At 41.5% G+C, this 12,364-nt stretch overlaps 1 protein-coding gene across 3 annotated transcripts in view; it reads right to left on the bottom strand.

Moving 5' to 3' along the window:
- ANKRD12 (ankyrin repeat domain 12) overlaps positions 1 to 12,364 on the bottom strand; it is a 107,160-nt gene that overhangs the window by 32,771 nt on the left and 62,025 nt on the right. For all 3 annotated transcript variants that reach the window (XM_073331576.1, XM_073331577.1, XM_073331578.1), the window contains 3 exons: positions 10,128 to 10,328; positions 6,086 to 6,228; positions 3,315 to 3,462 (listed from right to left, as the gene is read on the bottom strand). In XM_073331576.1, coding sequence (XP_073187677.1) covers positions 3,315 to 3,462; positions 6,086 to 6,228; positions 10,128 to 10,328 — 492 coding nt within the window. The remainder of the gene's footprint in view (positions 1 to 3,314; positions 3,463 to 6,085; positions 6,229 to 10,127; positions 10,329 to 12,364) is intronic.

The following is a 12,364-nucleotide window of genomic DNA, read 5'->3' as shown; positions in this document are numbered from 1 at the left end:
GGAGATTAAGGAGGCAGATCCTAGAGAGGGAGCCTTAGCATGTAAGTATCTGTCTTAACAGCATATTATTCTATTCTGCTGTCCTAGCGTCTGTTCCAGGTGCCCCATGACCACAGCCATTTTTGGCAGATGTGAGCTAGGAGCCTCTCTCAGTCTCCAGCCCTTGCCTTCCCCGATTCCTTGGATCTCACTGTCTGTTCTCCCCCCATCCCTCTACATGTTTTCAAAATGGTGGTTGGTCTAGCCAGGCAGTCGGCTTCTGTCTCATACTAATGCCCCAACCATTCACTTTTTACAAGCCCATTTCATGGAGGGCACATACCTATTTTCCTTTCCTCTCCCTGCATCTATCCTGTGGGTCTTGGGTCCATTTGCTCTCTGAGAAGCCTGAGGTTGGAGAGGGAAAAACACACAGAACTACCCGAAGAGAGCATTGCAGTGTCCAGAGACAGTGCCATAATGACAAAAGACACTATGGAGAAAAAGAGGGATGTTCAGAGGCAACCAAGAATCGGAATGTTCTGCTGCTAGCAGGCACACAGATAATCTAATGCTCTCAACCAGGACCCAGCCATCTTCTGCAGCCCCTGGACAATACTGGGCTCTGGGAACACCAGCATACGTTCTCTGCTGCACCCCTGCTCCCAAAGACCATTTCCCTCCCCAGCCCAAGGTCAAGGCAGTGAAAACAACTGCACCTGGTAACCCAGCTTTTAGAGCCATCTAATGCCTTTGATTTAGAGCCCTGACACTGAACACCGTAAGGCCCAAGAACAAGAGGCAGAGGCAAAGTGTATACTTGCCTGTGAATTGGAGCGTCCCCCTCCCCATTGCTGTGTTCTGCCCTCCTCTGTACCGTGTCACTTTAAAACTGTGTTTCATTGTTGTTTTAATTAAAGGTTTATTTCTGGTCATTATATAATGTGCTACTTGTACCACCCCATCGAAGACACTGCAATGCTCACAATCCATTCACCCCTCTCCCCAGGATAAAAGCTGGGTATACAGCTGCACAATTTAAATGCTCTAAGTCTCAGGCCTGAAAGCAGCCGCAACAGGCATCCCTGACAGTTATCCTGGCTGTTTCCATTTTTCAGTGGATGTCTTGATGGATGCTAAAACCTCTGAGCAGGTTTCTGCATCTCAGCTTACCACCCATCAGTAAGGCTTTCTCCCTTTCTCCCTCCTCACAAATACTGTGCAAAATACAACATGCACCTATAATCTTAGGCAAGTTTTTTTCTGCAGCCTCTAACCTAGCCCATAAGCAGTGTCATTCGTTTCAGATGGCCAAATGCACACTCAACTGTCATGCTGCAACTACTGAGGCAACAGTTACACAGCTCCTTCCTTCTGTCCAAGTGGCCTGTAAGTGAACATCTACACTGGAATAAAAGACCTGTGGCACAGCCGCAGCTATCTTGGGTCAGCTGACTTGCAGGGTCCCAAGATTGGGCTCCAGCCCAAGCCTGAACGTCTACATACTGATTTTACAGCCCTGCAGCCTGAGCCCTGTGAGTCCAAGTCAGCTGACTCAGGCCAAGCGCGGGTGTTTAACTGCTATGTAGACGTACTCTGAATGGCTTCCTTAACCAGGGAAGCAGAGGACAAAATGGGTCTCCAAAGATGACCAGAGCAATCTCCATGCCATTGGCGTCCACGGTGATCCGGGGGCAAACTCTCTTTTATTCATTAAGGTAAACAAAACTGAGTTCTGAAAGATCCTAGCATCATGGACCTTCCCAGCATTTATGTTTGTAAACCTTTCATGGTGGTCACCCATGTTCTGGGAAGACCCTGGAGAAATACCCTTTTCTGTTGATCAACTCTGAGCCTTCATGTGGAGTGCAAATAGGCACATGGGTCCCATCAGTTGCTCCAATACAGTCTGGGAACCCCATGCATGCAATCCATCAATTTTCTGACCATTATCAAACTTTATAGCCCAGTGCAACAGTACCTTATGCATGGCATCATATCCTTGCATGACCATGGCCCCAACAGTCAATCTCCCTGTACCAAATTGATTTGCTATGGACTAGTAACATGCAGGTGTGGCCAGCTTCCCAATTGCAATGACAACCCACTCCTCAGTGGGTATGGGGCACCATACACTGGCATGCTACTGCTGCAGCAGTTTCAGGGCTACTTCAGCACAGATCTAAAAAAAGGTTGCCTTTGCTATCCTCAAATTCTCGTGCAACTAGTGGTAATTCCAAGTCTTCAGAACAATCCTCTCCCACCAATCCTTAGGCTAGAACAGTGTTGCACTGTGTGAAGCTAATCTAGGAACCAGTAGGAACGAGTAGCAGTTGCTCGGTGTCATCTTCTTCTTCCTCCCATCTCTACTGATGACGCTGCTGCTGGAGAAGCTGCTACTGTGGTAACATCATCTGTTTGGTGGTGCTGAAGGTGAAGTCCAAATTGAAGCCACCCAGCTTCAAGAGCTCAAATAAGCCCAAGCAGCCTCTGTGTATTCACGGTTGCCAGCATAGCGGTGCAAAAGATTGTTGGGTCCATGCTGGCTAACAGCAATTCAGAAATGGCATTACCCACCCAGAAAGCGATGAAGCATGAGGCAGATCAGAATCATGGGATTTTTTAAATTCCACTGGCTTCTGCTATGCACCCCACAATGCACAGCAAGAAAAATTCCAGAATGCACACTGCTCACCAGCAAAGCAAAGGCCCATGAGATACCCTCCCAGAATGCCATACGCTTAGTATCCAAGAAGCCCTCGCAAATGATGCAAATTGAAGGAGGGCATAGCCATCCTGCATGTACGCGATTAGCATGGCTTATGTACCGTGCATCAAAAAGCATGTGTCAACTCAACTAAACCCCCTGAGTAAACCAGGCTTTTTTTTTTTTTTTTAAAGGGATATGAAACAAACGGTCCCATTGTTATGTAACTGAAATAAAAAGTTTTCCTCCTTCCTAAGACTTGCATTTTAAAGCTTTTTTTAGCTAACTGAAAAGATCAGGGAAAAAAACAAACCAGAATTATATACTCCCTTTACGGTATATAACAGTATATCTAGATTCTTATATATCACACCAATAATGGTTTTACTTGAATACACTAATCAGCATGTAAAAACAGGGTCTTAAAATGCAAAGCGTTAGACAACCTTAACTACAGGTGTTGCTACAAACTCTTCCTCTAAAAAACTGTGCTAGCACTCATTACTAAAAGACGGTCAAAACATGCAAGCTGAGGTGAACAAATCTATATTCTTTTTTCAAAAAAATATAAGAGGTTATTTATAATGCATTTTTCTAGTACTGTGCAATTAAGGTCTAACTCTCTAACCTGAGCAACTGTCTTCATCATCAGAAATAGGCACCTCCTTTTTCAGTAGCAGTTCCAGTTCTTCTGTTTCTGCTACATCAACTGGTCTCTCCCCATGTTTGTTGGCCTGAAATGGATTTCCACCATGTCGAAGCAGGAGCTTCACAATCTGCAATGTGAGAACTTGGTTTTTACATTTTGTAAGAGCTAAGAAGTGACCTGCAAAATACATACAAACATTAATTGTGCATTCTTCCTCATTTTTGACTTCTTGAGTAATAATCTCCAATTTGACATGGGCTATGTATACTGTAATGACATAACAGAGTGCTCCAACCTTTTACCTACGGAGGTCCAGATGGCAGAACTGGACTTCTGGGTTGCATCCTACCTGCTGAAGTGGGATGGAGCCCATCAGATGAAGGAGAAAAAATGCACCCCCTCCCCACACAATTAAAATGTTTACAGTTGTTTGGACCTAGCAACAGCAGGGGGAGCAAAGGAAGGAGCCGCTCTTCCCTCTTGTCCCCTCTGCTCCAGTCCTGCTCGCACTCACCCAGCTGCAACTGCTCAGGTATCCATTACTCTTCTCGACCCATCCGCACAGCACTCTGCTCTGAGGAGGGGGAAGTGGCACTTCAAGAAGTGTAGTGACAAGAAGCCTCAGGTGGTTTTTGGGTTTTAGGAAGAAAATGGCTGTGAGCCACTGCTACAAGATGATGAAAAACTGCAGGACCACAACTTTTTATTAAGAATTTACTTGTTTTCCAATTGAAAAGAAGTTCTAACAACAATATTTTTTTTTAACTAACTGAATCAGACAAGGCAGCATGGTGAGTTATTTTTACCAAGCATGCATTTCCATGCCATGACCTATTCCTCTTCTTCATTACTGATGGCTGTCCCATACCTTCATGCCAGAATTCTCCTCTCCTTCCAACATTAACCAGCGTTCTCCTTCTCTTCAGACCCTTTCAATATCCTGCACTATTTGGCAGCCAGATCTGAGTGGTTGACACTTCTTCCTGGAACAATTTAGCTCTCCCTGAGTGCTTGAGGGAGACAGCAGAGGAGCTGACAACTGAGAGTGCAGGTAACTGAGGTAACAACCCAGCACACGGCAGCAGCTGTGGCCTGTAGTACAGGCAATGGCAGTAGGCAATATCAATACAAGCCTTTCAGTGGTGCTTGAGGCTCAAGAACTTTGTAGCGGTAACTGGTACGAGAGAAGTGTTTGGCTAGCATATTTTTTTAAATGCACAAGACTTGAAATTTAACTTGTGATTAACAAAAATGAACAGGCCAGACAAAATCAGTGGGGGCCAGATGTGGGCCATCTGAACCACATGGACAAAAAAAACATAAATTACACTATATAATATAATTAGTAAATTGTAAATGTATGTATTCTATAACTGGGTTTAGAGGTACAACTAGATAAAAGAAACATTTGTCCTTTTGTAATTCAGTAGCTGTAAAATGAATTTTTGGTAACTTATTATACCAACTGGACAGCTACTCAGCTCTCTCAAGTAGATGAACTAATAGGAAGATTTAAAAATTTTGTTGCCATCATTCATTAGGAGAATAATCTCTTTCCCATTCCCAAATACTTTTTGTAACAAAACAGAAAGCACTGAACAAACAAGAGGAAACTACAAAATCCTGTCTAAAATTATCTTCCTTGCCTGATGATCTAATCATATTACCAACCCTCTATGAATCCCTCCAGTGGCTCCCCATGTCCACAAATTAAAACTTCTTGTCCTTACCTTACAGGCCTAGATAATTCTGCCCTGGCTCATGCATCTCTGAACTTGTTTCTTATCACATGATCCCCTTAATTCCTTTAATGATAGAAACTTTCATGCCCCTTTTGTACACTTCTTCCACAACTATCTTGGTGACTTTGTCCATCCAGGTCCTCCTACATGCCTAGAATTCTCAATTTTCTGTTTTCCAAGCCACTATCCTTTTCTTCATTCAGCTCCATTCTGAAGGCCCTTTTCTGCCATGATACCCACAAGAAGGAAGTCAATAATTATAATATAGCAAAAAAACTTGTCATTTCCGATTCTAGATTTCCCAAATTACCCTGTCTTGTTAAGAATGTAATCCATTTGATGTACAGATGATCTATGTTTTTATTTCTTGTACAGTGATTAAAGCACATAGCTTTATTAATAATCCTTATTTTAAGTGCTAACAAATAAACAAAAGATCAACAACTGGAGCATCTAGTTTGCAGAAATCCTGCACAGAGATAAAAAACACAAATCCAGAAATGGAGAAAATAGAGCTAAACCTACAGAAATAATTTCAATTTCCTTAAGAATTCAATACTTGCTGTCAAGTCTTGAAGAGTATTAGGAGATCCATTTATTTATGGACTTATGTATGGAGCTAGGTAAGTGTATGAAATACTTTAAAAATACTCTCTATAAAGTATCAATTTAAAATATTTACTAGAAGCTACAGTGTAGTTTAGAAGTGTTCTGTTGAAAAACACACACTGTAGAAAAAGCTTTAGGTAAAATGTTTTGTTTTTTAACCTGCTTCCATTCAATAGCTTTTAGAGTCTTTCTACATTTTTTTGAAGCAGAGAGTAGGGCAAAAGATCTGTCAAGTAGAGTACTGACAAGGGCAAAAAGCAAGACAAAAGATGTTAAGATATCACAAAGAGAGCAGAATCAGGATTATATGGTCATTTGGTAGAGACTACAATGCTTTTTTCACTAGATTCAACATTTGCACATACAGATATTTACTTTTTTTTTCTAAAGCATACTTACATCTCTATGCCCACTGCTAGCAGAATCATGAAGTGGAGTATCATCATCCAGTCCTTGTGTGTTCACATCTGCTCCTGCTGCTATCAGAACCTTAGCAACATCATAATAACCAACATTACAAGCTTCATGAAGCGGAGTCCAACCTGTAATCATAGAGGTCAGAATATTTAATTTTTGATCTTATAATATTAATGTATTGTTTTTAACCAAACAAACCACTTGCAAACATCAGCATAAAACATAATTGTTATGTGGGTCACTTCAAAGTTGTGTATATTATATGTGTGTGTGTGTGTACACAACATATATATCCTAAGCCAATTCCTGTGCTATACTGGACTTTATATACATAATGTGGCACTATTGTAACACCTTCCATCTCAGGATCAAATGTGTTTTATAAATCTTAAGCCTCACATTAGCACACTAGAGTAGGTAAGCATCCTATATTTATTATGATTAAACTGAGCACAGAGCTCACAATGCAAGTCTGTGGCAAAACTGAGAATCTGACCAGAAAACACCACCCTAATTATACACTTCATTCTTTCTTGGTAAATAAATATTTTAGACACATTATTTGATTTATATGCAAATGACTGAATCAGCCTCCATTTGGAATTACAACAAACCTCCACCTTAAGAAATTTGCTTATGCTAATTGCCAATCTCTGTTCTTCTAGAGTAATGGAACATACAACAGTAATGACTGACAGTTTCACATTGTTGAGTACAGGTGTGAATAGCACCTACCCCTTATCAATCTAGATAAGCTACTGACAAATAAACCAACCAATTTATTTCCTGGTATTTCTTAGTTATTTATTAAAGCCACTAGCATTAATTCTCATCCTCAGGGACTTCAAGTTCCATCTTAAAAACTCATCTGCCACCAAGGCTGCACATTTTCTCTACCTCACTCCTTAAATCGACCTGCAGCCCTAGTTAAACTCTCCCATTCACCAAAGGGCCATTTACTTGACTTGGTCTTCACCAAGCAGTGCTCACTCTCCCTCTCTCTGTTGCCAAGTTACCTCCCCTCCAACCATCAGCTGGCCTCTTTTCAGCATCATCCAAGAGCCTCCCCTCTCGCCCCATACTTGGCCTTTCTGTGACTTCCAGTCCATCAGTATTGAAGACTTCTCATCTGTTCTCAGCCTTTTCCTCCCTTGATATGGCTGTTGATTCTTTCCATGCACCAATCTCCCATCACAAAGTCTGTCCTATCAACCCCCCATCCCTAGCTTCCCACCTCTCCCCCCCATCGAATATCTGTCTCTGGCAAAAATCCCAGGATGAGGCTGATTTTGTAGACTACAAATTAATTCTCTTCCCTTTCAGTTCTGCTATTTGCCTAACTAACACACACTACTTCTCTAATGTAAATGAATCTCATGCCTGCAGCCACCTTTTTGCCTGCTTTGACTCTCTCCTTTCCTATTTGTTCCACTTTTCTTCCCATGCAGAATATTATAGATTTCTTCCAACAGAAAACTGGCAAGATATAGGACCTTCCCCTTCTCCTCCTACAACTCTCTTTTCCTCCTTCCCTGTCAAAGACACAGACATTTGTCATCTGCTTTGCTCCTAATACCCTCACTTGCCCCAGTGACCCCATTCTGTCTCCTGAAACTTACGCCCACTCTCACCTTCCCACTTTCTCTTCTCCTTAACTTCTCACTCTCCTCTGGATCTGTCCCCTTATAATACAAGCATGCTTTAATCACCCCCATCTTAAAAAAAACCCATCCTTTACCAACTCCATTTGCCTCTCCAACCACTGCTCCATTTCCCTTCTCCCTTTCATCTCTAAGATCACTGCATCCATTTTTACAATTGCTGTCTACAGTTCCACTCTTCAGATTCAAACCTAGACCCTGTCCTATCTGGTTTCCACCCTCCCTTTAAACTGCACTCCCTTTAAACTGCTCTCAATAAAATGCCTAATAACCTCATCTTATCCAATGGACAAAACCAGTGCTCCATCCTCAGTCTCCTTGACCTTTTAGCTGCTTGTGACACTGTTGCCCATGCTCATCTCAAAATCTTAGCCTGCCTTGGCTTCTGTGAGTCTGTCCTGCCCTGGTTCTCCTCATATCCCTTTAATCATTGCTTCATCAGCATATCCACCAGAGGATCCTCCTCAATGCCCAACCAACTTTCTGAGAGGGTTCCACAGGACTCTGTCCTTGGCCCCTTATCAGTGGGTAAACCTCACTGACAAACTCAAATTCAGCTACCATCACTATGCTGATGACTCTCACATCTCCCTTTCTCCTCCAGACCCCTCTCTTGGGCAAATTAAATTTTCACCTTGTCGGCCTGACATCAATTTGTCGTCTATTTGTCAGCTCAATATCAACACGGCTAAAACATAACTCCATCTTCCTCCACCCTAAAGTTCACCTCACTACCTCATTTCCCAATCATTGTGGACAACACCACCATCCTGCTAGTCACTCTGGCCTGTAATCCAGGTGTCATCCTTGACTCAGAGTGCTATATAGGTTCTCACATCTAGGCAAAAATCTAAATCATGCAGATTTTCTTCAAAACATCTCTAACATACAACTTTTCATGTCCATCCACACAACTAAAGCTATTTCCCAGGCATCCCTTGATTTTGATTACTGCAACATCCTTTCTCTGGCACCAAGAGATAAAATCTTGTCCAATTTATATCCACCAGAATACTGCTACAAGATCATTTTCCTAGCCCATTGCTTTGACCATGTCACACCTCTCTCTCTTTGCATCCCCACACTGGCTCCTCCCTCTCTATTGCAACAAACACATGCGGCTTGACTTCACTTTCAAGGCCCATTCTGGCCTATCCTCACCCTGCCTATCATCTCTCACTCACTATCGAGATGCCAACTCCTGTTTCTGATCAGCCAATGATACCAGCTTCCATCATCCACTTGTTACATTTTCAAATAAGCATCTTTGTGCTTTCTCCCACATTGCCCCTTATGCTTGAAGAAGATTTCCATAAACATCTGGAAAACTAACACATTGTCCTCCTTAAAACTCTCCTTTTCCACTATGTCTACAAAACCATGAAAAGCACTAGGCTGTTGGTGTGCTAAGACCATTTGATGATCATGCTGACCAAAAACTACCTGTTTCTTTGTAATCCCCAACAACTAGGCTGCAGGTGTGATAAGACCATTGCCTGTCATGCTGACCATCGTTTCCTTGTATTCCCATCTGCCTATATCCATCTATTGTCTCTTGTCTTATACTCGTACAAGCACAGAACCAAAAGATGATCCCTGCTCCTTGTCTAATGCCTGGCACAATGGGGTCCTAGTCCATGACTAGGGCTCCTAGGTCTACCAAAATTCAAAATTAATAGTAGCTGTAATTAGCAATAAAGACAAAGCTGATGAAATGTTACCTACTGTTCTGCCCCACTAATAATGCCATCCGCCTCCTATAAGTATCATTGTGGTGTCTTCCACTTTGCCGCTTGTACACAAAACAGCCTCACTGAACTGATCTGCAAAGATACTACTCTCTCCTCCTTCAAATACCTTTCCAACCATGATGTCGACAAAAACCTGGCCAATGTTTAATGACACAAGTGACTCCGAAGCAGGTAAGAAAAGTCTCTTTTTAGTGTAATCACAAAAACTTTGTCTAAAAACCAACAAGTGAGAGAAAGACAGTATAAATAAATACAAATGGTATAAGTTGCTGGTCTCTCTCTTACCACCCATCATATATTGGTCATTATCTTCAATTAGAACTTCTTCAAATATAGACCCCTAGTTTAAGACAGTACATAGCATAACAAGGTCCTGATCAAAATTGGGGCCTCTGTATGCTCGTATTAATAATAATAAAATATATACACAAACCAACTACCCCAGCTACCTTCACAACCACTATAACACAAGTTGAGAGACTTCTGGTAATTTTTTTTTTAAAGTTACAGTATTAATTCACATCAGATTTAAATTGGAAGTAAGTCTGATCTCTAGTAACAAATTCGGGACTAACGCTGACTTTGAATGAAATGAAGGCGTATCAACCTTACCTGCAAAATCTTTTACATTCACATTTGCGCCTAGACTGATTAACTCTTTAACTTGTTTAACATCCCCTCGGATGGCTGCCATATGTAAAGGCGTTTCCCCTCGTTCATTTCTCTTATTAACTTTGTCTTTTTGTCTTGATGAGGAGCTTGATGTTTTCTTTTGCGTTGGTGTTGTCTGTAAAGGATGATGCAGGTTGGAATCTACAAAATAAGTTTTAAAATAGTCAATAATACATTTTGTAGCCAGATAAAGTAAAATAAAGTAAAGCAAAAATTCTCACTATCTTCAAATTTCAGTGTCCACAATTGGTCATGTCCTTTAAGAGATTCCATAGTTTATGGAAATATCCTGTAATCCCTTCAGGAACACAATATTCCCTTGTTATGTAGCAAAGGTAAAGGAGGCGTACAAAGGCCTCCTATTTGCTACAGTCTCTCACTTCCTTGCAAATAGATTCCATGAAACCATAGGACTGGATGAATTCCATATCGGAGTTTAGTAATATTGTTCAAAAAACTTCAGCATGGCCTCTTTTTAGAGCAACCTAAGGCTCCATTTCCCACAAGAGGTGATTTTACTAAGTTGTTACCAATTGATGACTATTCAGTGGCCTACCTGTAACAAGTTAGCAATTTGTTTTGGACCTACTGGGCTAAGGGCCAGATTTTCAAAGGTATTTAGGTATCTAATGGTGCAGGTTCCTGGTGGGACTTTCAAAAGTGCCTAATCTTCTTGGGCACTTTTGAAAATCCCACTAGGCACCTAAATACTTTCAAAAATCTGGCCCTAAGTCTACTTCACCAAAATCTTCTCATTGTCTCTAAGCAGAGAGGTGAAGAATTGAATGTATATGGACACTGAACTATCCTCTCAGCAACAAAGATGGGAACCCAGAGTAAGGCAGTGTGACCAGCTTGTATAACTGCTGCCCAAAATATACATATTTTGTGGATAGAGCGGTTTTCAGGTTATAGGAATGTCAATTCAGCATCTTCCCGGAGTAAAAATCCTTTATAATTAAAAAAAGAAACAAACAGAAAAATGTACCCATTTGAAACAGATGGTTCTAGAATAATCAGAAGGTACTACTCAAGTAGAAAATATAAGTCATGAGATTGTAATTAAAGATTGTCAGCAATACTCAGAGAAAACATTCTGTGGAGACAATTTTGGTAAAGGTCTGACAGAAAACACAAGATGGGTGAGGCAATATCTTTTATTGGACCAACTTCTGTTGGTGAGAGACACCAGCCACACAGAGCTCTTCTTCAGGTCTGGAAAAGATACTCCCAGCATCACAGTAAAATGCAAGGTGGAACAGATTGTTTAGGATAAGTAGTTAGCACATACTGTAAGGGATCATTCAAGATAGAGCGTCCTGTTAACATGTCTGCACTCATAGGACAAAAAGAGGGGGTTAGTGGGTTTCAAATTGTTGTAATAAGCCATAAATCCAGCATCTCTGTTCAGTCCATGATTTTTAGTGTCTAGCAGAGTAGGCAGATTTCCACGGGAAACCTGCCCGACTTCGTGCCAGCTGTAGGCCTTGCATGAACAATGTAAGAAGTAGGAAGGAAGAGAAGTAAGGAAACAGAGGTTAACTCTGTATGAAGCATAAACTTATAAGTGGCCTTGTAAATAACATGTAGTTAGTAGATAAATGAATTGCAAGAAGAGTATGATAAGCTTCCAGATGCAGCTTTGCTTACTACCATACTCTGTAGTTTGTGAACAGGTCATGATGTGTACATGGATTGGTTACAATAATTAGTAGCCCAATCATAAAGCGTGTGATATAGGTAGTAAGTTGGTTAATACATTGTCAGTGTGTATGTAAGCTGATTCATGTTTATGTAAACTGAAAGTGTGGTATAATCTGTCACCATCCCCTATACTTGAGCCAGATCAATTCAAGGGTAGTTTGATTGTATGCCAATAAAGAAACCTGTGACAAGTCCAGCGTTGAACTAACTTCTTGAATTCCAGAGAACTGGATAAAGTGTACTTTGAGTATGAGATGAAGTGTTCTGGATAAGCAGAGTGGAAAAGGCACCAGCTTCCCCATCCAACTCTTTGGCAGCTTGGCTTCTGGGGAGCCCAGGCTTCCAGGTTCCTGGGTTTTCAGGAGCCTGTCTGCTGGGCAGCTGAGAGCCTAGAAGCCTGGAAGCCTTGGCTCTCAAGCTCTGAGGCTCCTCTGCAACTCACTTAGTAGGCTGATAGGGAGCTGGAAAGCTTT

Source organism: Lepidochelys kempii, chromosome 2, assembly GCF_965140265.1.
Source record: "Lepidochelys kempii isolate rLepKem1 chromosome 2, rLepKem1.hap2, whole genome shotgun sequence".
Classification (NCBI taxonomy): domain Eukaryota; kingdom Metazoa; phylum Chordata; order Testudines; family Cheloniidae; genus Lepidochelys; species Lepidochelys kempii.
This window is presented reverse-complemented; position numbering and strand designations above follow the sequence as displayed.